This window comes from Fusarium graminearum, chromosome 2, assembly GCF_000240135.3.
Source record: "Fusarium graminearum PH-1 chromosome 2, whole genome shotgun sequence".
NCBI lineage: Eukaryota > Fungi > Ascomycota > Sordariomycetes > Hypocreales > Nectriaceae > Fusarium > Fusarium graminearum.
Genome location: NC_026475.1, coordinates 390,612 through 417,344, shown reverse-complemented (window position 1 = coordinate 417,344; position 26,733 = coordinate 390,612). Strand labels below are relative to the sequence as shown.

Genomic DNA, 26,733 nt, shown 5'->3' with positions numbered 1-26,733 from the left:
CACAAATTCCCATCATGAGGTGGACACGATAACCCAACAAGGACCATCATTGGCAGGGTTAATGATGTTAGTTCCCTTAAGAAAAAGACTGGGAAAGGGTATTTATCGATGCATATCGGCACCTCCGACCGGAGATCAAGGAGCACAAACCACAAGCGACAAGACGCAGACGAGGCTATCGCAGTTCGACTCGAGAACAAGGACTTTTTCTATTCCACAGACAGTACGTCATAAATTACATCCTCCCCTTTATCGCCTTAACAATATGGATCTGGTGAAGGGCCATTTCTTACGTCAAAAATATGAGAGACACCCTGAAGCTCAACTCTGACAAGATGAACAGTCGAGATCGGCACTCCGCCTCAAAAAGTAACCGTCCTACTCGATACCGGCTCGAACGAACTATGGGTCAATCCTGACTGCCAAGAAGCGCAAAGCTCTCTTCAGTATAATCAGTGTCTTGATTTTGGGCAATATGACCCTGATAAGAGCGATCCTATCGGCCCATATGGCGGCGAGACTCTGAATTATGGAGACGCATCTGATAGCTCTACCCATACATCTGTTCAAATAACATATTACGCTGATTCTTTTCGATTCGGTTCAGAAGTGCTCAAAAACCAAACCTTCGGGGTCATGGTCGAGAGTAATGGCATCTCTCAAGGTATGTTGAGTGGCAGTCATCCTGAAGAGATATGAGACTAACACTTCCAGGAATTCTGGGTCTTGCGCCTGATTTACGAGGTGGTTATGACAGCAATGAGCCTTACAGTCTGTTGCTCACCTCTATGGCCGACCAGGGTCTTATCAACAGTCGCGTATTTGCGCTTGATCTGCGACATTCCGACGATACCGAAGGCGCTCTTATCTATGGCGGCATTGACCGAAGCAAGTACATCGGCGAGCTGGAAACTGTCGATATTATCCGAGGCGAAGGCGGCGAATATCGCCTAGCTACAAACTTGGACAGCCTCGGGGTGACAATCAATGGCAAAACTTCCAACATTCGTGTGCCAAGAGCTGACTCCAATGTCATGCTTGACTCTGGAACAACACTATCCCGCATGCACATGTCTGTTGCCCGACCTATTCTGGAGGAACTTGGTGCTCAGAACGATGGCGAGGGCTTTTACATGACCGATTGCCAAAACCGGAAACTCGATGCCACCGTTGACTTTGGTTTCGGCAACAAGATCATCAAGGTTGCTCTCACTGACTTTATCCTTGAGCTTGGGCCTGGATCATGCTACATCGGTCTCGTCCCTACAACCGACCAGCAGATTCTGGGAGATTCTGTTCTACGCGCTGGATACTTTGTTTTTGATTGGGACAATGAGAAGATTCATCTTGCTCAGGCCGCCGATTGCGGCGATGAGGATATTGTTGCTGTTGGTTCCGGTTCTGACGCTGTGCCCAGCGAGACGGGCAAGTGCAAGAGTTCCGATATCACAGCCACCGGAGGTGTAAGTCACAGAACTCGATATTGCGACGCGAAAGTACTGACGAATTTGACAGGGAGGTGCTACTCGCACAGGCAACTCATTCCCTACAGGGGCGTACACAACCACTTACACCATCACATCGTGTCCCGACTTTGAGCGCGAGTGCGTAACAGGCGTCGTGACAACGCAGACATTTAGCGATCGTCCAACCGTCACTGTCACCGCTGGTGCTGGTGACGGCGACGACGATAACGCCGCATGGCAGCCCACCCCTCTGGGGTGGATGTTCGCCGTGGTTGGTGGTTTTGCTCTTGGCCTGAACCTGGTTTAGAGTATGATGATATGATTGTATATACCTTTTGACGATCTTTTGGCATATTATGATTTGAATTGATAGACCGCATTCAGGGTCTTTACGACCTTATGCATACGGCGGCGTTTGATCTTGTACCTTGGTACTTTGCTCTTGTGAATGTGAGATCTACATCTTTTCAGTTGTTCATAGTTAGACAACACACTACTGTCAGTATCATATGCTACCGATTGGGTGTGCATGCTCACCTTTTCTCCGAGCAATGCATGTATCACATCATGCATGACATGGAATCGCTACACATCCTGTGGCTTAGACCACACAGGTACGACGTTTTGTGTATGCCATACACGGCATGGGAGCCACAGCGTGAAGGCGCATGGATCGAGATGTTTCCGGAGACTTGGCTACAATTCGTTTGGTCATTGGGCCAGCGCATCTTGTGGCTCATAGTGAGGCCTCGCACGTTGGGTGACCCCGGATAATCCGGACAAGGTTGTTTCATGCTCAAGCGTTTCATTATTTACAACGCTATACTATTTAATCTGCCCAGTTTCTTTATATCGATGGCTTGATGCAGTGTAACTGGTGAAGCATTTGAGAGATCTCAATTTGGAAGCTGACAGCACGTCAATCACAAACCACAAAGCTTGTCGTTCTTCCTGACTAATCTACCATTGTTCTCATTCATAGAGTTAGAGAAGCGGATAGAAATGTATTATGGTAATACTGCCGTGGATCGCTTAACTATTCGTGTGAAGGAATGATGAGAGCATCAAGCATCGTAACGTGATTTGGAGTAATCTACAGATCAAGATCTGATAAACAGTAGCTATACGCTTAAATCTCACCTTCCGCTCCCTATTTAGGCGATCGAACCTTCTATGACTGGCAGATGGCAGATGGTGACAAACACGCAATGTAAGCTTATATGCGAGTTTAATTGAAATCTGATGGCTGAATGAAACCTTGTGTGTTTAACCGGTGATCAATCCGACCTCAAGACAAAATGGATGCGCTGTGAGTCTGTTTTATCTCAGTAACTCATTCATCTTATCTGTAAAATGACGACACCTCAAAGTGCGGAATATGCGGAATACAAAACTTTGGGGTCTAGGACAAGGTACCTTGGACCTGAACAACCTCGGTATCGGCATTGACATCCAAGCTTTAGTTACTCGTTGGTCCACAACTAGGTAGGGTACCCCAATTCTTTCGCCTCACCGCAGAAGTACAGCTCTTATGGGAATCGTCATTCATAATATAACTTACCGCTTGACAAGAGCCTCAAGTTGTCGCATGATTGCGCAGCTTGTTCCTCATTAGCTGCGACAAAACAAACCTCCAAAATGCCACTATCGTGATTGGCGACTGCAACATGTCGAAGCCAAGTTCTCCTACCCATGCGGAGAAAGTGGAAACTGTTATCACGCTAAATTAGACCTTCCCCAGATTCAAAGTGACACCCCGAGGTACAAAGCATGATTCAGTCTAACGGAGTAGTCTAGTCCACTGTTGTAACGTACTCCGTACATATTTCAGCTCTCTTCGTCACCCTTTCTCTTTCCAGTTCGTATCTTTCATTCTCATATTCTTCAACTCGCAGTCCAACTTGTTCACAATGGTCTTCTACCCGCCTTCCTCTGTTAAGCTTCCCTTTGGTAACGCCCCCTGACTCAAATCTCATCCTGTTTACTCACATTTCTCAGATCCCCCAGACTCTGTTACCGTCCCAGAGTTTATTTTCAGAGAAGATGGTGTCCGCAAACCTCACTCCCGCTCCAGGAATCCCTTCACCTGCGGTATCTCTGGCAAAACATACACCACCGCAGAGGTCATTGAGCGCCAGAAGCTTCTCGCGCGCGCTCTCGCCAAACGTCTAGGATATGACATCCGCGAGGGCACCGAGTGGGACAGAGTCGTGGCGCTATACTCTGTCAACACGGTTTGTGCAACTTCGCTTGTTCTGCCGACTTACAAACTGACGTTACAAAGATCGACTACATTACCATGACCCATGCTGTCCATCGTCTCAATGGTATTGTCACACCTGCCAGCGCCGCTTATTCCGCGCCTGAACTCGAGCATCAACTTCGTTCATCTGGCGCCAACGCACTATTTACCTGTGTTCCCCTTCTCGAGGTCGCTCTTCAAGCAGCGAAAGGCGTCGGTATCCCTGAAGATCGCATCTTTCTCCTCCCCGTTCCTGGGGCTGAGAGTAAGCAGCCATTCAAGACAATCAACGATTTGGTCGCGGAGGGCAAGGATGCGCCTGAGCTGAAGCCCTTGGATTGGATCAAGGGCCAGGGCGAGAGGCAAGTGGCGTATTTGTGCTACTCTAGTGGAACATCTGGTCTTCCTGTAAGTCTCAGCCTCATTTATTGTGGATAGGTTACTCACAGAATTGCAGAAAGCGGTTCAAATCACTCACCGCAATGTCATTGCGAATGTCATTCAAGCGACGATCCAGAACGAAGAAGGCCGCAAATCCGCTGGCGTGGATGCTCAGATCCAGCTTGGCCTCTTGCCATTGAGCCACATCTACGGCTTGGTCCCAGTCGCTCACTACGGTAAGCAACAGTTCTCACGTACGCCTTACAATAGCTAACATAAAGCAAGGTATCTACAATGGCGACGAGACAATCATCCTTCCCAAGTTCGACCTCAAACTGCTCCTTTCTGCCATTCAGCGCTTCAAGATCCAGCAAATGGCCCTTGTCCCACCTATCTTTATCCAGATGATGAGCAATTACGCCGAGTGCCAAAAGTTCGACCTCAGCTCCGTTCGTTTCATTTTCAGTGGCGCCGCACCGCTTGGAAAGGAAACAACGATTGATTTGAACAAACACTGGCCCAGCTGGAAGATCTGCCAAGGCTACGGTATGAAACCCGCTTCCGCAACCTCTAACTCATGGCTAACTTCCCAGGTCTCACTGAAACCTCTCCTGTCGTGACTTCAACAAGCGAACTCGACATTGATCCCGGCTCTTCTGGAACTCTTCTGCCAGGTCTGAAGGCAAAGGTCATCGACGCAGAAGGCAAAGAAGTTACCGAGTACAACAAGCCTGGAGAACTCTATGTTCAAGGTCCCACCATTGTCCTCGGTTATCTCAACAACGCAAAGGCTACAGCAGAGACATTTGTGCACCATGATGACGGCCGCTGGATGAGAACAGGCGACGAGGTTATCGTGCGGAAATCACCAAAGGGAACGGAGCATTTCGTTATTGTTGATCGTATCAAGGAGCTCATCAAGGTCAAGGTAAGCACCCCAGTTCTCTGCGTCTTGAACCCAATCACTAACACATACAAACAGGGACATCAAGTCGCTCCTGCAGAGCTCGAAGCCCATCTGCTCACTCATCCCCTTGTGGACGACTGCGCCGTTATCCAAGTCCCCGATCTCCGCGCTGGCGAAGTCCCCAAGGCTTTCGTCGTCAAGGCGCCCCAGGCCAAGGGCAAGTCGGACGATGAGATAACGCAGAGCATTAACAAGCATGTTGAAGAGCACAAGGCTCGACACAAGTGGCTGAAGGGCGGTATTGAGTTCATCGACGTAATTCCCAAGAGCCCCAGTGGTAAGATCCTGAGGCGCTTGCTGCGAGACCGTGAGAGGCAGGCTAGGAAGGAGACGGGTGCCAAGCTGTAGATGGCTTTTGGGAAATGTCCGATAGCGTGTACTATGTCTTATACCCTGTAATTTGAGATAAGCTTGCACATTTGAAGTAGCATACATATGTGAACATGTTGGTCTGAATGTAACAAGTTGGCCTAATATGTTAATGAAGTGAAGACTAAATCTTATTGTGGTAGTCCGAAGGTCAATACGCTTGACGTAGAATGCAGCTACAGTTCAGCAATACAAGTTTATGAGTCAACGATAAACAAGGACTGTTGATCATGTTCAACCTTCCCTGTCTGCAGGTAACTAGCTCAGTACATTAACTTAAAGTTTAACATTGATAAACCTCGAACTACAAGGCTACGTTCAAATTACAACCACAATTCACCACAGTCATAGAGAAGGGACCAATTTAAAACAAATAATTCAATATTAACATTACAACCAGCCAGCGGGTATGTGTGCTGCGTATGCATCTCGGCTCGACTGGTAACTTCCCTTGCTCTTTTTCTTTTTTACTTTTTTCTTCGACCTCTAGACTTAATGTCACAAGATGGTCAGGTCAGCACCAAGTCCACACCAAAGATTTCGTAAGGATCGTGAGAATGATACATGTTTGTGAGTACACTTTCGAACTTCCCTGGAAGCTCGAAAGATCTCGATTGCGGTAACATACAACTGACATACAGGTCCCGCCTCAGGTACCAAGACCTAATCTATAAACAAGGAAAAACAGAGTTGTGCAGAACCCTTACAGGGCGATGGCAACAGCCAGGATGGCGGCGGCAATGCCCATGCCGTTGCGAGCGGCACCAGCAGTGACGGGAACGCCAGGGGTGGCGGTAGGGGCGGGAAGACCGCCGGTACCAACAACGGGCTTGTTGGTGATGAGGGTCTCACCAGCACCGGGAGCCTCGTAGCCGGGCGCCGCAGGAGCCTCAGTACCGGCAGCGGGGACATCAGCGGGGATAGTCTGGGCAGGGATGGGGCCGTTGCCGCCAGGGCCGTCAGTGAAGCCAACCTCGGGAACGACGATCTCGGTCTCAATGGTCTTGACGGTGGAGGATCCCTCAATGGTGGAACCGCCAGTGACGCAAGGCTCAGTGATGGTAGTAGCAACGACGATGGTGGTGTAGTGGGCAGAGGTGATGATGGTGGTGCCAGTGACGGTGATGTGCTCAGTGACAGAGTCGGCACCAGTGGCGATACCAGGGTTCTTCTCGACATAAGGAGCGCAGATACCCTGGAAGAAGGAAACAGCCTGGGCAACGGTGTCGTCGTTCTCAGCGTGGGCGTACAGGCACTGGAAGACGTTGTCGACAAAGTCCTTGGAGGGGCAGTAGCAAGCAGCATCGGTGTTGTCCTTGCAGTCCTTCTCGAAGTCAAGGAAGGTGTTCAGGCAGCTGGGGACAACATCGGGAACCTCATAGCCATCCTTGGGAGCCTCAGGAGTAACGGGCTTCTCACCAGAACCAGTCTCGACGGGCTTGGGGGCCTTGTGGGTAACGGTCTCGACGACGGGGTAGAGAGTGGTGGAGGCGATGGTCTCAGTGACAACAGCAGGCTCGCCAGCAGTGACAGGGCAGTTGGTGACCTCAGGGCCGCAAGAGGTGATGGTCTTGACCTCAGTCTTGTAGACGGTAGAGACGCTGTCGTAGCTGGTGATGATAGTGGTGACCTCCTCGGGAACCTCAGTGGTAGCGTGGGGAGAAGAACCCTCAGTGGTCTTGGCAGGCTTGTCGCCAGTGGGCTTGTCACCACCGGGAGCAGTGTAACCGGGCTTGTCACCAGTGGGCTTGTCGCCAGCAGGCTTGGTGCCAGCGGGCTTGTCGCCGGTGAGAGTCTCGGTGACGGGGCAGATGGTGGTGGAGATGGCAACGGTCTCGGTGACAACAACGGGAGTACCGGCAGTGACGGGGCAGTTGGTAACCTCGGGGCCGCAAGAAGTGATGGTCTTGACATCAGTGGTGTAGATGGTGGAGGTGCTGTCATAGACGGTGGTCTTGACGGAAGTCTCGCCAGCAGGGACGGTCTCAGTGCGGTCGGCGACAGGGACAGTGGTCTCCTCACCGGCGGGGACGGTCTTGGTGTTCTCACCAGCAGGGACGGTCTTGGTGTTCTCACCAGCAGGGACGGTCTTGGTGTTCTCACCAGCGGGGAGGGTCTCGGTCTCCTCACCAACAGGGGCAGAGGTGGTCTCGAAGGGAGAAGTGACGTCGGTGGTCTTGTCGCCAGCAGGAACAGTCTTGGTCTCTCCAGCAGGGACAGACTCGGTGCTGTCGGCAACGGGAGCAGTGGTCTCCTCACCAGCGGGAACAGTCTTGGTGTTCTCACCGGCAGGGATGGTCTCAGTGTTCTCACCAGCAGGGACAGTCTTGGTGTTCTCGCCGGCAGGGACAGTCTCAGTGTTGTCGCCTACAGGGGCAGAGGTGGTCTCAGCAGGAGAAGCGTAGTCGGTAGTCTGCTCACCGGCAGGGACAGTCTTGGTCTCTCCAGCAGGAACAGACTCGGTGTTGTCAGCGGGAGAAGTGGTCTCCTCACCGGCAGGGACAGTCTTGGTCTCCTCACCGGCAGGGACGGTCTCAGTGTTCTCGCCAGCAGGGACAGTCTCAGTGTTGTCACCGGAAGGAGCAGAAGTGGTCTCAGCGGGAGAAGAGTAGTCGGTGGTCTGCTCGCCAGCGGGAACAGTCTGGGTGTTCTCGCCACTGGGGATGGTCTTGGTCTTGTCATCACCGGGGGGGGAAGAAGGCTTGGGGTACTGAGGGAAAGTGGGCTTGTCACAGTTGAAGTCGATCTGAGGAATCTCAACTCGGCACTTGTCCTTGGGCTTGTTGGGCTGCTGAGGGTAAACAACGTGAACTTTCTTGGCTCCACCACACTGGGTGTTGTAGACGTCGGTACCGTCCTTGGAACAATCAGCCTGATGGCGGCATTCGCTGTTATCTGGCATGGTGTACAAAAATTCCAACCTACAATCAAATTCCGGCTTCACATGGAACTTGTGTAGGGAGAACTGCTTCTGCTTGCTACCGGGACCGCATCCGAAGGAGGGGGCCTCCTCCTTTTTGGCACCACAGTCGGCAAAGATAGACTTGCCAAAGTGTCGGCCAGTGAGATCGCGCTTCGACTTATCGGTTCCACAGGACCAGCCCTTGAAATCCCAGTCGTTGTACTTCTCAAACTGGCCGAGCTGGAGGTCATCCCACTGCCAGCCCTTCTTCTGGTTCTCCTCACACTTGTTGTCGACAGCCTGGGGAGGAGTGTACTTGGGGGCTTCCTTCCAGTTACCCCAGTGAGCGGAGACCTGGCCGGCAGTGAGCGCCAGAAGGGCAAAGTTGGCCTTCATGGTGAATGATTTGTTGGGGTTGGGCAATAATAACTAGTGGTATATGTAGCGAGTGTATTGTATGAAAAACAGAAATTATAAAATGGAGTCAAAGGAAACGAATGACTTTGACACCGAAAAGAGAAGTTTGATGTAAAGAAAAAGGGAAAAGAAGAAGGTGAGTGGTGTTGAAAGAAAGAGTCGATATGGACGGGAACGGGAAGCATCTATATACAAATCCACAACTCGGTCAAGTCACTGAACAGTATAGCTGGAGAATACATAGAAAGAGGAGACGCTCCGGCATCTGGTGCCAAACATGGATGTCCCCTTTGGTGATCCATGCATTACTGGTGGGGATAGAAGCGATGGGAACCCCTTGTAGGCATTCAGGTCAGGTCGAGCTTCGGTTAGGGGCTTCTCTAGGATCCAGAGTTCCATCCATCGTCAAAGTTATCCGACTTGTGTTGGCAAAGCGGTTCGCAGGCTCAGGGACGATAGGTTACCAGGATCATTGTCGTTGCAGGGGCCCTGGCCTCAGATATGACTCCACTGACAGGGAACTTCAACAGCGGCTCAGGTGGACACCCAATGATCTGTGGGCTTTCCTTTAAGTACCGTCAGGGGTATGTATCTCTCTCAGGTCTTGGCTCTGGACAGACTGACGAGTGACGTTCCTGGCGCCATGCAAAGAACAAAATGGACGGTAGCCAATGTGATGCTTGTGCCTAGTCTAGGGTGAAAAAGATCCTTGTCTCTGATGCGATATTCTTAGAAAGTTTGACATAAGTCTTTGTTTATGCTTGATTAGGCTTCAGCTGGCCTAGCTGAGGCCATACTGTACGTTTTTCTTTGGCTGGCCCGGAACATCAATGCGTGAGCCAATACATGACGATAAACGGTTATGCATATTATGTCTAAATTCCGAGACACTACTGCACGTGCGTAGTCACGGCGTTTAATGTTGCGGGGCAATTGTTACTGTGAACGAGGCTTGCAGGTAACAACTGAGACAGCAAAAGTTGGCATCGAATCGATCAAGTGGCGGTTGCAAAGTCAGGTCCTCCAAAAGGGGGTATTTTGCCCCTGCTGTGAGTGTTTCTTGCACCTTTCCTTCATTGGCATCTCGCTCCTTTTGCGACTACCGTCTTTTGGCTTGGGTGTCATCAAGCTCTGTGAATGGACAAGTGCAACTGATGAATGAAACGCTCCGCCACCTTAGTAGACTCATTAAGAATCAGGGCCTTCCCTGGAAGGTCTCCGTTACAGTGGGGACAGCGGTGCATGGACGCCAGCACGGTCCCTCCGTCGCCTGCAGGTACAGAACCTCCAGCACTAACCTATCCGCCAATCGCGCTGCAACGGTCTTTGCCCAGCGGTTGTCAATCTCTACATGGGACAAAATCATCATGGATCCGATGCTTTTCGCCCAGAGTCCCCTTGCAAGCCACCAACGGTATTTTGGACAAGTCAACGGTGGCAGCGGTTGACAGGTTGACTCATCTGTTCTTACCTTGACTCAATGTCTTCCATGTTCAATGGGATACAGAGTACAGAGTACAGCATCACAATTCGAGTGTATTTGTCAATGCTAAAAATAACAGAAACCCTCACTCTCCATCCATGGATCTTCAACAGGCCTTTGGAGATGTGACCGGGTCACCCTAACAACCTGAGCTCACATGCGGGTTACCACGACAAGGAAATTGCAACATCCCCTATACACTGGGTCGTGCCGAAGGATAGCACTGGCAGCATTATAGAGCCACCGCTTCCACCGGCCGGGGACAATAACGGAAGCATACCACCTATAGCATATCGAGGTTTATGGACAGAGAATCTGGCTATCACGGCCAAAGAAGTCTTGGCATTTACAAAGACTTGACGGCATGACTACTCAAGAGAGTTTGGTGACATGTCCTCGTCGCTGGATCAGGTACTATTGGGTATAACTACCGATCAATCATTTAACTGACCGGCTTGCGTTGTTTGGGTTTTATGGCTTAGCGCTGATAAAGAATACAGCGCTTACAATCAGAAATTGAAACTCATCAGTCGCCATAGGGTAGTTGATTGCTGTGTCGTACACTACATCATTGGCTCTCGACTGTCATGGCCAAAGTGGTGTTGACTTTTAGCACCAGCACCAAGCGCCACCATCGACCAGTCACACCCCTGGCAGATCAGTTTGACGCCAACAGTGTCTCAGGACCAGGACGCCCTAGTCGGTTTCAGCATCAGGACAGCCAATCATTGGTTGCTGAACTGCGAATCTGATACAACGCCCATGCCATCCAGCCTTACAAAATCTTCATTTGTCTCCCAATGCACCTTTTACAAGTCCTATTTTGGTGCTGGGCCTACCCCAAAAGAGAGATGGTTGTGTTACACACAATACCCTGTATTCAGCTTCTGGAGATTTTTGTTTGAACCGATTCCTTCCAGGCTCTAGTGATTGTAGATCACCGGGTTGCTCGGTACGGAGACATAAGCAGTCCCGGGTAGCAAAGGGTATTGGAACAATGTTTTGAAGTTGAAGGCAGACAAGGTTTACAAGGAGTCATACATACCGTTACTACATCGATGTCTACGTATTACGAAATAACCTGGAGATCTTCACGCTCAACCTTGAAGTCTGTGCAACAACAACGGATTGAGGTATATCTTGAGACGTGCAGGGACACTGAAAAACTCAGTATAGGCAACCTTGAAACTATGCTTACTTGGAATAGTGTGCTGCATCTCTGGTTACTAACACCATGTTGATCTACGTTATCACCGATCAAAACTCGAAACAGAATACAGAAGGACTTGAGGAACCAGTCGGAACAGCAAGCCTTGTCTCCCACCTGAAGTTGGGGTCTAAGATGGCTCAGCTCGTGTGTGGCCTTTGGCACTTGCGCCAATGGTCAACCTCCCCATACTAAATCATTTAGTTGTTGCAACGTCTTTCTCTACCTGATACATGACAGAAGCAATATCCAGCTTACACTCTCGTTCGCGTGAGAGACTGGAGGAACTATTGATTGCCTTCCCGGTGGCTTGTTTAGTCTCCCGCGCGCTATGAGTTGACACTGCGGCTCCATTTGCTTAGTGCAGAATTTCTCCGGGACGGACTTTTCCACGTGGGGATTCTCCCATCTCCCATCAGACATCTGAGCTGGGACTGATGATTTAATCTAATCTCTGGCTTTGACTGACATGAAATAACCATGAACCATCCCAATAATATGAAAGATCTATGCCGGTATTGCAGCATCGCCGTTGTTTCGTTTTGACTACAAGGTTGCTCCGCTTCCCACGTTCTGTCGCCTGACGGCCAGTCTAGCTTCACGGAAAATATCGAGCCATTTTGGAATTTTCAGGAAGCATGTCCTGAAGACCCCTGAACATAGAACGATGCAGCGTTGCAACGCGTGCCCGGGGTCGGTCTTGGAGATCCCGGCTGGGTTAGTCTGAAGCGCTAACAAGGACCCCTTGGCGTCTCTTTCTCTCTTTTGTCGTTCCGTGTTTCGAGTTGCGGCCATAGCGGTTGTGATTGATATAGCACATTCCGTAATGGGTTTTGTTAGACCAAGCTACCCAAACGGTGGTTATCGTTCCGTTGAGGTGACATGTTGTGGTGACTACGGATAATGGGTGCCGACTTCTAAACTCAAGAATAGCCAAGTCGGGAATTGACTGATGAGTTGCTACGGAGCAGACGTTCAGTTGAGTGTAAAGTTGAGTGTGCGCTCAAACTTCACAGTTTATTGCAGTTTGCCGACTGTCAGTCACCTCATCTGCGATCGACTAGGCAGTGGATTTATTCTTTAGGGCGATCTGTACCAACACTCCACTGATCGTCATATGTCAGTGTAATCTTGAGCTTGGTGGTTTCATAAAGTGCTTGCTCGAGCCACAGCTGACTCGCCTTGCACAGCTCAAGCTCTGCGATTGGAATCACATCGTGGACCAGGTCAACCCTTGTCTTTGAGTTTATGGTTACATTTCAGTTGGTACCATATCACTTCTCAACCTTTTAGGATATGGGTCCCCAAGATTAGTTTGTCTTTCCAGGGAGTTCCAAACCTTTCAGGACAATGTTTATCCGTACGTATGCCCAGACTAGATCATGTGGCCAAGCAGGGTACAGATACGGAAACTGTTCCTGCATTTATCTTCCGATCCCAAGCCGAGAGCCGGAGGAGACACTGTATTGGGTCTTGCATGCTTGGAGCTCGTCATTGGCCGATCGGCTGCCTCTTAGAGCAGCTAAATGTGGAGGTTGAAGCATGGAAACTCAAGGCTCCGTGACTGGTGGAATCTATTATCACATCAGTCGTTCATGTATCCACAAAACAATGGAAGACACCGCGGCTAGCACGATCGAAAAGATTTGTTCTTGGGCTTGTCTGTGCACAAGAAGCAAGTTTTACGGATGGCATGTTTCGGACTGATGATCTCCATTAACGGTCGAAATCTTTCAAGTTGCCTAATACGGCTTACGCTGGTTGCTCAAAAGAACCTGACCAGGGCGCGTTTCATCAATGGGTATCATGGCTTGAACACAGACTTCTCGCTGCACAGTCCTTTCATCAAAATTTGAGTTTTTAAAGATGTGCACTGGCTTTTTACGCTTGCTTTCTTTTCTCTGCCGTTTTATATACGAAACATTCTGACAGGAGAGTGAATTGGTGATCGAAATGGCATGTGACTGTTAGGACGGACTCGTGTGTAACCAATCGCATGTAAAGCCGGTAAGAGCAATAAGCGGCGAGCGATACGATTGAAGTGAAGATAGAAAGTAAGAAAAGTTACACTATAGACAGCACGGAGCAGTCGATTGGCTTCGAAGCATATCTGCATAAAGACGGAAGAACAAATTCAAGCCTGGATATCTAGGATATACATTTATAACTATAGCTAGAACCATTAGAGAAACTACTTCAAATTGTGTCTTTTAGTGTCATTCTTTGCTGAACGATGAATGTGATGTCTGTACTGCGACCAGAAGGGTTGAGCTCAAGGGTAGCGGGAATCTAGTCGAGATGAAACTGTATAAGCCAATTATCTCGGCCGTTGTGTAGTGGAGCATTTATGAAGGACGTCTATGGTGGCAGCAGTAACGATGTTGTTGTTCTTATCAGCGGTGCTGTGGTTGTAGTTGTAGTTGTTGCTGTTGCTTCTGTTTCTGTTGCTGTTGTCGTCGTTATTATTGCTGCTACTGTCATCGTTGTTGTTATTGCAGCTGCAGCTCCTGCTCCTGCTGCTGTTGGTGTTGGTGTTAATGTTGCGCGGTCTTGCGCGGTCTTGTATTCTTCGGGGCGGCTTCTAGGTCCTAAAGCCGCCTGCGATCTTGTATTTCCAACTGTTCTTCTATGAACCAAATGCCATCCTGTAGTTACTCTGGGATGGGACATGATAGTATCTCAAGTAAAAGTACCATATTATTGTCCAATCGACATTGGAGTCTGTCTCAAAGCCACTGCCACTTCATGTCTAGATAGCACCTTGCATGGTACGTGACGGAGTAACGTTCGTTGAAGTGTTCTGGTTGAGCCAGCGTGTGAGTATCTCTACAGGAGGTTAGTCACCTACCGCCCTCCAAATGACATTTTACTATATTGAGAGAATGACCATTTATTACTATTGCTTACTTGCGCACATCAATAACCTAGGAAGGCTAAGCTTTAATAGCCTCTACTGATGTTTTAATACTGATAAATATAATAGTCTGCACTGATTTTCGGCGTATTTACCATTTGTGCAATACGGAGTTCGCGCAGGCTATCCTTCTTGTCTATGGTGGTGGCCTGTCGCTTTATCTCCTGTAGTCTTTTGAGTCCTACCTACTTCTCAGGGCATCGGCAAGGTCTGGATATTTACCCTGTACAGCCAAGAAGCCAGACAAGATATTCACCTCAGTCATTTGAACAATGGAGCTTTGCTATATTATCAGAGACGCTGATGTGAACTGTAGGGGTAGATCAGATATTTGTCAGAAAAGCTATCATTAATAGTCAGTCTGCTAGTGATGGTATACCTCCGAAATGGACATAGAGCTGGTTCTCGTAGACCCTACTCAACATCAACACTACCACCATTTTGTTGGTACAGCTGCCTCTATTGATTTTGGCTCTGGGTGCAGTTTAGTGAAGAGTATTCACTATTCACTCTATTGTGAGGTAGAGTCCGCGCGTTCACGAGTGACGCCAAACAAACGCTGCTCAAGCAGCAGAACAATAGGAAGCCCCATCGCGTTTGCACCACGTCACTTACCTTGGAAATAAATGAGAAATAGTCACTCCATAAATTGTCCACAAAACAGATCATGATGTGATTCCAGTGCATTAGTCTATTCTTGGTGCTTGTGGCCCCTATCTCATCCACCGCTCTGCATCTTCCGAAGTCTCTCCTCCGCAGCGCGTGCCCGTCTTTCCCGCTCGAGGCGCATCCTCATTTCTGGCGTTAGACCCCTTGCCTCTGCCTCTCTCTTCTCCTGGGGCGTTTGCTTGAGACCCGCTGCCAAGATGTTTCCCTTTTGTTTGCGCCCCTCCGGCACCTTGGGCCCTTCACTCTGTAACCTTTCCTCCTCGGCCTTTCGGCGCTCAGCTTCTTTATCACAGGCCTCCTTCTTTTCTCTCTCGTCACGCTTGTCGGCTTCAGCTTTCGTCATGGCGGGCGGTACTTTGGCATCGTCCCAAGCCCATTTAGCCTCGCCGAGTTCAGAGCGGGCCACGCGGAAAGCATCGCGCGTTGACCGTTCACCAGCAAGCTCGAAAGGTGTCTTGCCCTCGTTGTTCTTGATGGTAGGATCTGCCCCCCCACGAACAAGAAGACCGAGTACTAATGGTGCGGCATTCTGAGCAGCAGCGAGGTGAAGTGGTCGTGGGGCATGATGATTCTGCTCCACGGGCTGGAACTCAAAGTCGGCCGTGATGCTGTTGTTCTTGAGGTATGAGAGTAGAGCCGGCACCTTTGACCTTCGCACAAAAGCTTGCAGCTGAGATGTGTGGAGCAGCGCCGTCTCCTCCTCTTCCGACAACTTGGGCTTTGAAGGCTTCGTACTTGTCTTTGGGACAACATCTGCCTCCTTCTTGGTCTCCTCCACAGGAACGATCTCGCGGACTTTGAGCCGGGTCAACTCGATAAAGGATCGCATGAGCTCATTTTGCGTCGCTCGTCGCGTGCTGAAGGGAAAGCCTCGAAGACGAGTGTCGTTGTGCTTCAATACTTGACCCTCGTAAGGGCCGAACAGAGTTCTCCGGTTTGTCATGCCTGTCGCCCGGATGAACAGCAGCTCTGAAGTGTCAATAAGAGCCTTCCATTCCTGAAGAAGATTTCGCACATCCTCAACCAAAGCCTGTTCATTGTATCGTCGCAAACTCGAACCAGCAGAGTGGGCAGCTCCTTTGGCGTTGTCGTTGGCCGATTGAGAACCACCCTGCTTTCGTCGTGTGGTGTATCGATGGAAGGTCTTGTGGGCCAGTACTGTGGCTTCTCGGTTCATGGTGGTGCCGTTCTTGTTGGGTCGCGGAGCAAGAGAGACGACCATGGCTGCAAAGTGGCCACCCCCTATCATGCATAGGAAGATATGAGGTCCCTTGTAGGCAACTTCTGGTAAGGCGCCCTCCTTAATCTTGGGCATTGCGATGGGCTCTACCTGCTTCTTCTTCAACACTTCGACCAGGTCTTGGTTCCGTTGCTCGTCGCCTGTAAGAATGGCACGGTACATTCCAAAGTAGTTCTTTTCGGGCAGCAAAGGAGAGCTGAACCAGATGAGAGGAGGTTTGCCGCGACCTGCTCTGCCGGCAGTTTCGCCCTCATCATCATCGCCTGCATTTTCGGTCAACCTCGCCTGCTTTTTTAAGAGTGTGGTAAGGGTTGACTCTTGTCGGCCATCCTCCTCCTCGTCTGACTCCTCTGAATCAGAGCCTGATAATGATTCGTCTAGGTTTCCAACCAACTTTTCGAATTCGGCTTCCGACACAGGCTTTTGTCCACGCAACTTTTGTTTGAGGTTGTAGTGGTGCAAGTCGGATTTGAGATGACCTCGCTGATCAATCACTGTTGTGAATGTGAGACCACACAGAGAACAAGCTTGGGTTCCGACGAGGTTGCTATCTGAGGAACTCTCAGTGAGAGAGGAAGCAGCGGATTCAGCAGCAGCAATGTCTTCAGCATCGGCATCATCCTTGAGGACTAATGTGTCCAGGACGTTGACGGGCAGATCATAGACTGGAGACATGTCAGTATTTTGACTCTGGGCATGTTGGTCTGTGGCGGGGTAAGAGCATTGATGTTCACTTACGATACAGTGGCCGCCGAAGAAGATCTTCGTTTGTCTTGGCCATGGCTACTGACTATTATTATTTTGGTATGTATCAAAAGGCTGTATGGAAAACCAAAGGTCTTTTAGTTGGTGTCTTTGTCGCGATACTTGAACTTTTCCAGACATTGGGTATGACGCATAACGGGTGGATGGACTTGTGCCCCACCAAAGCTTTGAGTCAACCGGCCAGCGACCAGAGACCAGAGACCAGAGACCCACTTACCATTCTTTCAACACCACCAAAACGCCACACAGCCACAAAATAGACAGCACCGCCTCATGTGAGTACAGTGCGCAAGTAATTAACACGGCACCACCAGGCCCACAAAAGTCCATTAAGCCCTGAACTCACGCCCCCCCTGCAACCACTTCAGCTCAGCTCATTGCCCTCCGCTGTATTCATCTGCATCCAACACCATTGACTGCAATTCTCACAATCATCTTTGCATTCATCTTTCTCATCGTTCAGCTTATTGTTCTTTGCATTTAATCTGCATTCATTCTCACAATGGCTCGCTATACCCATTCCCCCTCTGGCTCCATCTCTGGCTCCATCTCTGGCTCTACCCGTTCCCTCTCTGCTACCCCCCCTCCTGCCCATGATCCCCTCTTCTTCACCTATCTGATCGACAAGCGATTCGGGCTTGACAGGACCAAGGATGGTCCGATGGACGAGCTCCAAGCTTGGGCCATGAACTACAACAAGCAGCTCAACCCTCAGCAGATCCAGTCTACCCAGCAGTACGATCAGATTGCTGCTCTTCAGGGCATGACCTCTGGTCTCTTTGCCGCGCCCCAAGACCCCCAGCTCATTCGCAACGTCGGTCAGGCTGAGCAGCTTCTTGCAGCTTCTACCCTTCCCACCGGTGCTCAAGTCCTGGGAGCCGAGATTCTTCATGCTCAGGGTTGGTCCCGAGAGGCTGTTGCCAATCAGGTTCAATACCAGCTGCCTGACCAAGTCGCCGCTGAATCTGCCCCCCGTCTTGCCCTCCGCCCCAAGACCCGTGCTCAAGCTCGTCTTAAAGCTCGCAGCAAGGTTACCCCATCATCCTCTACCCTCTCCCTCTCCATTCGACCCAAGCACCCCCCCACCCTGACCAACGATCAAATCCGCCAGCTGGTCGAGTTTATCGAGTCGAACCCCAACGCTCGTCGTACTCCCATGGCCGATATCCCCTCAGTCCTTGGCTTTGACTGCTCTGAGCAAACCATCATCACTGCGCTGGGCCGCAAGGGCTTCAAGTCTTCACCCGCCATTACCCGTCCTCGCATTGACGAAAAGACCCGGCAGATGCGTCTTCACTTTGCCCAGAGCTACTGTCACTGGACAGCTGAGCAGTGGGAAAGTGTCGTCTTTTACGCCGAGATGCGAGTTCCCCTCAAGGAACAACCCCAGCAGGTCTTTGTCACTCGCAAGTCAGACGAGGATGTCCACCCCGACTGCATCAACTTTGAGCCCGTCGCTCCCCCTGATTACACCAACAGCAACGTCTACTTTGCTTACCTTTCTGGTGTCGCTGGCCTTGGCCGTCTTCCATCTTGGAACCGCCACAGCAGCAGAGTGCATGGCTCTCTTAGCCCTGAGAGCTGGTACCTCAACATCTTTCCCAGCCTCGTCGACTTTCTCCAAGACCACTCAGGTGGCCCTCGCTTTGCACTCTCCCCCGACCTCCCCGCCCACTGCAATGTCACTATCAGGGACGAGCTCCGAAGTGGCCACAAGCCCGTCCTTTACATGCCCCCAACATCCCCCGACCTCAACCCCATCACTGAAATCTTTGGCACCATGATGGCTAACCTCAAGGTCGACAAGGCTAACTCCCTCTTTGGGGATGTCACCGACTACAGGATCGACGACGTTGTCCGAGATACTTGGCAGAGTATCTCCAAGGAGTACCTGAGCGAGCTGATCGGAAGCATGCCCGAGCGATGCCAGGCCGTCATTGACGCCGACGGATGGTATACCCGATACTAATCGGCGACGAGTGACGAGTCCAGGAGTGACGAGCAGATGAGACGACGACAAACGAGAAACGACCAAAAAAAGTTTGAAAATTTTACAACACTAAAAAAAAAACAGGTGACGAGAACGACGACGACGACGATGAAGACGAGAACGAGGAATGTCACCACGGTGACGATGATGAGAGATACCAGGAGATTTGCTATGAGAGGAGGAAGAAATGAAAATAATGATGTATGATAATGATTGCTTGATAGTTGCTCAAATGTATAATGTCCCAAAAACGTCTGTGCAATTGTGATATCATCCACATGGGGTAGAAGCTCCAGGTTCTAAGTTTACCCCGCACTAACTAGTCTTACTTAGAGTTGTAGGTAAGATGCCTGTCGTGTCCTATTGCCAAAAACTTGGACTTGGCATAAGGTTAAGCATTGTGCAGTATCCGCCCAGCCGCCGCACCTTATCTCAGAGTACATAGCACTCCCAATCATAATCAGCGACAACGTCACTCAGTCCCACACATTATCACAATCTTGGTTTAGTTGCGTCAGAGGCTCAGCTTGCCATACTGCAAATCAAGAAATTGTTACTTGGGTATGCTCTTGATTGTTGGTCGGACTTGCTTGGTTTGACGTGAGTATAAGAGGCTCCCTCTCTCTTCCCCTCCTCCATCTTCATCTCTTCCATACACCTAATCAAACCTATCAATACAAACCACTCTCAATCATCATGGATTTCGTCAAGGACCTCGCTGGTGGCAACAAGGACGATAAGACCTCCCAGCAGCAGTCAGAGGGCGGCAGCAGCGGCGGCTTCATGGACAAGGCAAACTTCTCGGCCTCGAGTTACGCCAGCTCACTGACATATTTCACAGGTTAACAATATGGCAGGCGGCGGTGCTGCAGGAGAAAAAAATGAAGACGGTCTCGACAAGGGTAAGATCATGACCCAATACAGCATCCCATCAAGCTAATAGCCATTTGTAGCGGTCGATTATGTCCAAGAGAACTTCCTTGGCGGCGGATCGCAGAACAACGAATCAGCTGTAGAACAGACCAAAGACGAGGCAATCTCGGATGCTATTCGAGACCAGTACAAGGGCGTGACAGGCAGTGAATTTCCGATTGCGGACAAATAGAGAACCATAAAAGTTGGTTCGATTACGTGGAGAGACGCCGAGTCCTGGGATGAGCAATAACTAGCAATAATGTTACACGCCTAATTACAGTACCTGAATGATGCCGAAACTTGATATGTGTTGTTTGCTTAGTAGGTAGGTATGGGCTGATAAAGTGAGGCATCCATTGGCGGCTGTGACCTACTATTCCCAATTCAGCCACGCCGATGACTCCTCTCAACGCTTTGATTGTATGCATTTATATCTACCATCGCTATCGTTGCAGTACTGCATCTTAATGTTAAGCTCATATCTCTTTTTCAATCGAATGAGTCTTCATTTATTATATCTACCATCGCTTTAAATAAAGTCAAACCATTAAATAAATCATCAACATCAACACGATGCCCCGCGCTGCATCTGACATTATTCAAGATCTTCGCCAACAAAACAGTGCAAAAAAGCGAAAGCATGCCATTCCAGAGTTTGTCAAAGCCTTACGTCGTGATAGCTTCCAGACGACATGGGAAGCTGTTGGAGCAGCGTCAGGGCTTGCCGGCTTGATGCGACTTTTAAGCATACGCGACTTGCGACAGCTGTGCAAACGTTTAGGGATGACAGCTTCAGCCCGAAAAGCGCGACCACAGAGGCGTGCAGGTCTTGGCCAACTGGTTATCATACTATTCGGAGGGCATGAGGACACTAGGCCTTTGAGCCGTTACTATCAGGACATCGTTCCTGCTTGTGACCTCACTATCATACAGAGGTTCGAGCAGCCATGGACCCCGTCACAGCAGAAGTATCTTCTAGCAGGCCAAAGAGAACACAACGAGATCAAATTCCTTGACGAGATATCATCCGAGGACGTTGTACTTTCTCAACACCAATCCATCTTCCGCGGCAATATCCCCTTTACAGAGAAGATATTGGCAACAATCCTCACGAGCACTTTTTGCCCTCCGGATTTGATCGATGAACTGGTCATGCCATCCCTTAAGCGTCTCCTCAAGAGCAGGTATGATGACACGACACGAGACCAGTACCTTGGCCTCGTCCTCCAAGTTGCCCGAAAACATGACAAAATTGCCGGGCAGCTTTCTCTCGAAAACGGTGGCCTTGTTCAGTACATTGTCGATCGATGGTGCAACGCGCCAAGTGAGCGCAAGCAGAAACTGAGATCATTTTTGGAGCAAGCAATCGAGTTGCTTCCGTCTACACCAAAGTCACGAGCAAAAGACTTGCAGCGTATCCAGCAGGCGATTTGTTCCACCAGACTAAGCTACGAAGGGAGATATGAGTTCTTTCGCCTGCTCCTCTTACACATGAAGGATTTCCAGGTGGATATCGAAAGCAGCTCAGAACAGGATCGCCTAAGACAGTTCACTCATTGGCCGTCTCTGCTTTTCTTCTCGATGAGCTACCCAATGTCTCTTCGCCTCTTTGAGAAGTTGGACAAATTATTCCCACAGAAAGACTTTTTGGGTCCAGTGTCACGAAAGGGAACAATCTTGAATCATTCTATCAAACACAGTCCCAGCGGCGATGTAGAGGTGGTGAAAGCCTTGCTGATCCGGAAGTCAAAGACGCAACGCGAGCATCCAGATGTCACTGATCTAGTCTTGGAGAGGAGGACAAAAGCGCAGCAATCGCGGGAAGCTGTAGAGCGAGCATATTGGGCGATAAGTACGGTACACCTCTGCATAACAGCAGGGGATTTGTCTGCCCTGAAAGAAACTGTCGTGTGGTCGCGACGTTTTGTCAAGGATTCCGCTGTTAGCCACCGTCTCTTCAGTGGCGACGTCCTCAAGACGCAAGAAATAGAGGAGCTTCTGGGTGCTATGCCAGACGGGAACGTTGACTCGCCCGAGAGTGCTGCGGCTTTCACTTCGTCTCTGAGGAAGAGTGACATTGACCTTGCAAACGATATTCTCATCGAGCTGGTCAATACGGCAACCATGGCTGCCGGTGAGCCAGGGTTCCAGGCTAATCAGTGGGCATGGTTGTTTGTACTCATCAGATCCACGACGGACAGGCGTTCCAGAAGACTTGATGTTTTGTTCAAGAGTCTCTCAAAGTGCGTTGATGGCAAGAGATGCGAGAAAGATTGGTTAGAAGCTGTATGGAAGCCTACGATTGATGCTTTGATACAAATCGAGACTACCCTCCACGACTCACTCTACAACACTCTGGTGCCTGTCTTATACAGAGATTACATCAAAGGCATATATCTCTACCAGCGCCTTGCAAACACTTCTATTTCACCTCATCTTCTTGCAGAGCTAACGCGCTTCCTCATCGACCAGATGAGAGCGCGGCTGGGGTCTGCGGGTTTGAAAGCACAAATTCACAACGTTGTCTCTGCAATTGATCGCCTGGCGAACAGTGAGCCACAGCTTGCATGTCCTTTTATAAGCGACTTGATCTTGGACGATGACTTTAAGGAAGCCTCATCCTGGCATCGTCAGCTCATGAGTTATAGGTTTCTATCGGTTCTCCCTGCAAGAAAGGCAGAGGAGTTCCTCCGTACTATGGCCAATGCCATAACAGAACGGATGAGGGAGCAGAACAACAACTTTGATTCGAAAGAAGCAAGAAGTGTGAAGGAATCAGATGGTTCCATGAAGAGAAAAACTGTCAAGGTTACGACGGTCAAAATGCTTGCCCAGATCTTGCAACACAAAATCTTTATCGATCCTTCTTTGTCCTGCGAGATTCTTATCGGTCTTCTTTCTGAGGCACGGCATATCGACATTCGTGTCGCTATCACAGCCAGCCTCTTTGACACAATGGAGGAGCCAGATTGCCCTCCCAGCATACGGGATCAGATACTTTCTGCCCTCGAAGAGTTTGTTGTGCCAGTAGCCTCGAGACTCGACGAAAGACGTGACCTTGCCGAGTCTGACTGGACTGCGGTAGAGAATGGTGTGAGTCTCCCCGCTGTTGGGGAGGAGAGTGCTCTACTGGATCTGTTGATTGAGAAAACTCGGCTATCAAAGCTGGAGGGTGCTGACAAGTTACGGCTTGCTCGACTTGTCATGGCTACGTTGGAGATATCAGCTTTATTAAACGGACGCTTTCTTCGTTTGTTCATGGCAAGAAACAATTTTTCTCTCGAGGAAGCACTGCCTAGTATACCCGTTCACCTGGAAGCGCTTTCTGAGGCTTTTATTCATCTGATGCCGTACATTCCATCCGTCGTCTTCCGAATGGCAGAAGCAGCTGCATTCACCCACATCGAGCCATCGCCCGGGATCAAAGCCATCAGCAAGGCCATTCAGGAAGATCGTGAATTAGTCAACTCAAACGCAGGCAAACACTGGCTTTCACAGTTCGCAAGGGACAGCCTGGATCGCAACATTATCCATGTACCACGATTAATACAGCAAAATTCGAAACAACTCGATTCTAAATTGGTCACCGACGGAGTCAACCGAGCATTGCTTCTACAATTTATATACGGTTGTATAGAAAGGATGATGAGAGTGGAGAAGACAGGAGACATTGTATCTCTTGTAAGGAGGCTTTGTAGCGACCGTCTGAAGAGTCGAGAGAACTGGGAGAACTGGCATAATAATTGCTTGTCGGTGATTAAGAAAATCATCCTACAGGTAAAGGAAGCTCAACCACATTGCTTGTTTCTCATAAATTTGCACACTTTGCCACTCCCTCTACCTGATGCAACAGAGGAAGAAGACCAGGCTTTCGTCGAGAAGCTCCACGGCATTATCCAAGGTCTCGCAGGCTGTCAGGGTTACCCATATCACACCGATTTAGAGACACTCAAGCGGGAGATTAACTATTGGCCTCTGCTTCAATCGTATGGACGATTCGCACTCAAATTAGCAGCAGTCCAGAACTACGATTTTAAGTCGACGGAGCAGCCAAGTCTTGCGGATTATCTAGGGTGGGAAATTGTCGCGCACCTCCTCACGAAGGCGAGCGGTCCTCAAAGGGCAGCGAGGGATGTCAAACGTTTGTTAGAGGAGTGGAAGACATCTAAAGACAAGATGATCAATGTGATGGGTATGGATTTGTCAAGGGCAATTCAACACAGAGATTGGCTAGCTACGAACTAAGGAAACGGACCGGTCGCGATACGGTTGTCTAGACTGTCAAATTTGTAGCATCCTGGGGAACCAGTGTGCCCCCGAGAAAGTGTCAAATGTAAAAGCCTGTGGATAATGTTGTTTATGAGCCGTCCGTTTGGTGAGCCTCCAGCGCAATCCACATAAGTGAAAGGTCGAGAGAAATTCCTCATTATCTAATCAAGGGTATCGCATCTAATAGAACAGCAAAGCCAGAGGCTTCTTCTCATCATCGTATCTATCCTTGAACTCTTTTCTCGACAGAAAACGAGCCAGAGGCATCATGGTATCCTTCATGTCCAGAACGCCGCGCTTCTTTTGGTCAATATGGGAAGCGTCCACGACCAGGCGCTTCAGGCCATCGAGGGAGAGCGCGCCTATTGGGGTCAGTCAAAGGTCTTTTGAGAGGGAGCTATCAGGCTTACCGTTATCCATGAGATCCATCAGACGGGCTGGTGTGCCAACAGATATTCCTGTTCTATGCTCACCGAGGAACTTCACTTGCTCCTCAATTTTAAAATGCTTGGCGAACTGGCGCATGTTAGTAACAGACAGATATGTGAACCCAAAGATTAACATACCAATTTTGCGATCGCGTTATCCTTGTTCTGGAATTTGCGCATCGATCTGTCAAAGGTTAACCTCTTTTCTTCTTCAGCAGGCGCGCCAACATACCTGACGATATCCGCAGCTCTCAAACCCGCTCCCGTAACAATAAGAGTATGCGGTGAGCCCTTTTTCTTGGCCGACTTGTACAAGAGCTCAGGGTTTTCTGTGACGCTCTCTAAGAAATTGGGGAACTTGTCCAGGGTTCTTGGTTCTTGCCATGTAGTCGTATCCTGAATGGTATTGGCTGGACACCTAATGTGAGCAAAGTCTTCATCTCGCGAGAATTGTAACGTACCCGATAAAGTCATATCTGAAATCTCAATAGCACTCAGATCGCTACCGAAACGGGTAAGCTTTTGAGCCAGGTGATCGGCCAAGAGCTGGTTGTCCATTTTGGTGAAGAGAGTGTTGAGGCCAAGCTCAGTATTAAGTAGCTCGTCATCTGGTGCGCCCGCCTTTCTCTTCTTGCTCTTCTTGGGCTTTGGCTGAGTGGGAGTATCCTCCGCTTGTCTCTTTTTTGTTGTCGACATGTTGTTGTGTTTGATTGTGATGGTTAAGGTTTTGTCGTTCTGTAAGTTTTCTTTGAGGCAAGAATTTTACAACGTAGCCTACAGTGTTAATATCAATCATGGCTCGGATCCATACCAGCTATTGAACTCCGCACTGTACATCACACTGTACCTCCTAAAAAAACGATCCACTAGACATGATGGCGATACCCTCATGAGTTAACAGCAAATAAGACACATGTTGTATCAGTATGACATTACTCAAGCATATAAACACAACAATTATGGTAATTTACGTCACACTTCTATGATAATCGCACTTTTAGGGCCTCGATATCTTCAATGGTTATATGTGCCCTTAAACCCACCCAAACAGCATAATGGAAGCAATCCGACCACACAATCTAAAAGATAGCTCCTACAATACCAGAGCCAATCGACGCGCCTGCTCCAAATATGGCTGCATTTCCCAATTTCTTGCCGAATTTCTTGCCATATTCGTTGACCTTGTTGTCCTTGCCGTCTCCCTCCTGCGCCGGCTGCCCGGATCCCTCGGCGACAGCCATGGGCGGCACATGCGCGTTATAGGGGTTCTGCTGAGGAGGCGGGCCCTGTGAGTAGGCAGGGTATCCGTACTGCGGCTGAGGTATCGGCGCTTGCATGGGCTGGACGGGCTTCTTGGTCTCTTGGTCTACGAGCACGTAGTTACGAGGGAAGATACCCTCCTGGCCTGTGCGCTCATTGAGACCCATCCACCAGTCCTGGTTCATGTACTCGTAGACGGCGATACGGTCATCCTTCTCAAAGGTCAAGTCGCGACCATCGGAGGCGGCGTAGCGGTATAGAGCGCGAGCGTGGGCGACGGTGGGCTTGACGTTGCGAGTAGGGAGACCAGGAGGAGGTGTCTGATCGTATGCGGGCGGCGCAGGAGAGCTGGACTTGATCTTGAGGTCGTTGAAGGCCTTTGTAGGGGCCGCCTTGGCGGATGGCGCGGGGGAGGAAGTTGGCGCGGGAGAAACGGCCTTGGCCGCGGTTTTGTTGGCAGCGCCTGTAGCAGTTCGAAGAGGGCCTGAAAGGGAAGACTCAGGAGGCAGAGCGACATTAATGGTATCGTAGACGGAGTCGTCAATCACGCCTCGCTCGAGGAGGTTTTCGAGTTCCTTCAAGATGTTAGCTGTACGTCGCCGCCTGCGACAACGTCGCGATAAGGAGATTTACATTTTTGATGTTGCGAAGCGAACGGTTCACTTCGATAATGGTCTGGCGATCAGCAGACATGATTGATGTTGCGCCCGCAGGGTCCGGCCTTTGCGGGTATAAGATGAAGACGAATAATAGACTGATAGAGGTCGGTGAGGGTTTGTGACTTTGCTTGACAGAAACTCAGTAATGACAGGATGTCAGATTGAGGTTTGATGAAAGAGGAGTGTTACG

At 49.8% G+C, this 26,733-nt stretch overlaps 9 protein-coding genes across 9 annotated transcripts; 5 read left to right on the top strand and 4 right to left on the bottom strand.

The window, feature by feature from the left end:
• The first annotated feature begins 14 nt into the window (after window positions 1-14).
• Window positions 15-1,891, top strand: FGSG_08842 (uncharacterized protein). The gene is made up of 4 exons (XM_011321568.1): window positions 15-223; window positions 344-664; window positions 715-1,463; window positions 1,516-1,891. The coding sequence occupies exons 3-4, from the start codon at window positions 1,162-1,164 to the stop codon at window positions 1,610-1,612; spliced, it is 399 nt and encodes a 132-aa protein (XP_011319870.1). The 5' UTR covers window positions 15-223; window positions 344-664; window positions 715-1,161; the 3' UTR covers window positions 1,613-1,891.
• Window positions 1,892-2,764: 873 nt separating this feature from the next.
• FGSG_08843 (uncharacterized protein) lies at window positions 2,765-5,517 on the top strand (the record flags this gene model as incomplete). The annotated part of the gene is made up of 8 exons (XM_011321567.1): window positions 2,765-2,775; window positions 3,298-3,416; window positions 3,465-3,700; window positions 3,751-4,116; window positions 4,166-4,325; window positions 4,360-4,635; window positions 4,683-5,017; window positions 5,072-5,517. The coding sequence occupies 8 exons, from the start codon at window positions 2,765-2,767 to the stop codon at window positions 5,402-5,404; spliced, it is 1,836 nt and encodes a 611-aa protein (XP_011319869.1). The 3' UTR covers window positions 5,405-5,517.
• Window positions 5,518-5,791: 274 nt separating this feature from the next.
• On the bottom strand, window positions 5,792-8,723 carry FGSG_08844 (uncharacterized protein; the record flags this gene model as incomplete). Its single annotated transcript, XM_011321566.1, has 1 exon — window positions 5,792-8,723. The coding sequence occupies one exon, from the start codon at window positions 8,721-8,723 to the stop codon at window positions 6,129-6,131; it is 2,595 nt and encodes an 864-aa protein (XP_011319868.1). The 3' UTR covers window positions 5,792-6,128.
• A 6,343-nt stretch (window positions 8,724-15,066) lies between these two features.
• On the bottom strand, window positions 15,067-17,038 carry FGSG_08845 (uncharacterized protein; the record flags this gene model as incomplete). Its single annotated transcript, XM_011321565.1, has 2 exons — window positions 15,067-16,922; window positions 16,996-17,038. The coding sequence occupies 2 exons, from the start codon at window positions 17,036-17,038 to the stop codon at window positions 15,067-15,069; spliced, it is 1,899 nt and encodes a 632-aa protein (XP_011319867.1).
• A 486-nt stretch (window positions 17,039-17,524) lies between these two features.
• Window positions 17,525-18,991, top strand: FGSG_08846 (uncharacterized protein; the record flags this gene model as incomplete). The annotated part of the gene is made up of 1 exon (XM_011321564.1): window positions 17,525-18,991. One exon carries the CDS (start codon window positions 17,525-17,527, stop codon window positions 18,989-18,991), a length of 1,467 nt encoding a protein of 488 aa, XP_011319866.1.
• A 717-nt stretch (window positions 18,992-19,708) lies between these two features.
• FGSG_08847 (uncharacterized protein) lies at window positions 19,709-20,117 on the top strand (the record flags this gene model as incomplete). Its single annotated transcript, XM_011321563.1, has 3 exons — window positions 19,709-19,823; window positions 19,870-19,914; window positions 19,966-20,117. The coding sequence occupies 3 exons, from the start codon at window positions 19,709-19,711 to the stop codon at window positions 20,115-20,117; spliced, it is 312 nt and encodes a 103-aa protein (XP_011319865.1).
• Window positions 20,118-21,520: 1,403 nt separating this feature from the next.
• FGSG_08848 (uncharacterized protein) lies at window positions 21,521-22,208 on the top strand (the record flags this gene model as incomplete). The annotated part of the gene is made up of 2 exons (XM_011321562.1): window positions 21,521-22,061; window positions 22,189-22,208. The coding sequence occupies 2 exons, from the start codon at window positions 21,521-21,523 to the stop codon at window positions 22,206-22,208; spliced, it is 561 nt and encodes a 186-aa protein (XP_011319864.1).
• Window positions 22,209-24,376: 2,168 nt separating this feature from the next.
• Window positions 24,377-25,320, bottom strand: FGSG_08849 (uncharacterized protein; the record flags this gene model as incomplete). Its single annotated transcript, XM_011321561.1, has 5 exons — window positions 24,377-24,558; window positions 24,607-24,712; window positions 24,763-24,808; window positions 24,857-25,034; window positions 25,086-25,320. The coding sequence occupies 5 exons, from the start codon at window positions 25,318-25,320 to the stop codon at window positions 24,377-24,379; spliced, it is 747 nt and encodes a 248-aa protein (XP_011319863.1).
• Window positions 25,321-25,521: 201 nt separating this feature from the next.
• FGSG_08850 (uncharacterized protein) lies at window positions 25,522-26,693 on the bottom strand. The gene is made up of 2 exons (XM_011321560.1): window positions 26,518-26,693; window positions 25,522-26,459 (listed from the first exon to the last, which is right to left on the bottom strand). The coding sequence occupies exons 1-2, from the start codon at window positions 26,575-26,577 to the stop codon at window positions 25,704-25,706; spliced, it is 816 nt and encodes a 271-aa protein (XP_011319862.1). The 5' UTR covers window positions 26,578-26,693; the 3' UTR covers window positions 25,522-25,703.
• Window positions 26,694-26,733: the final 40 nt, after the last annotated feature.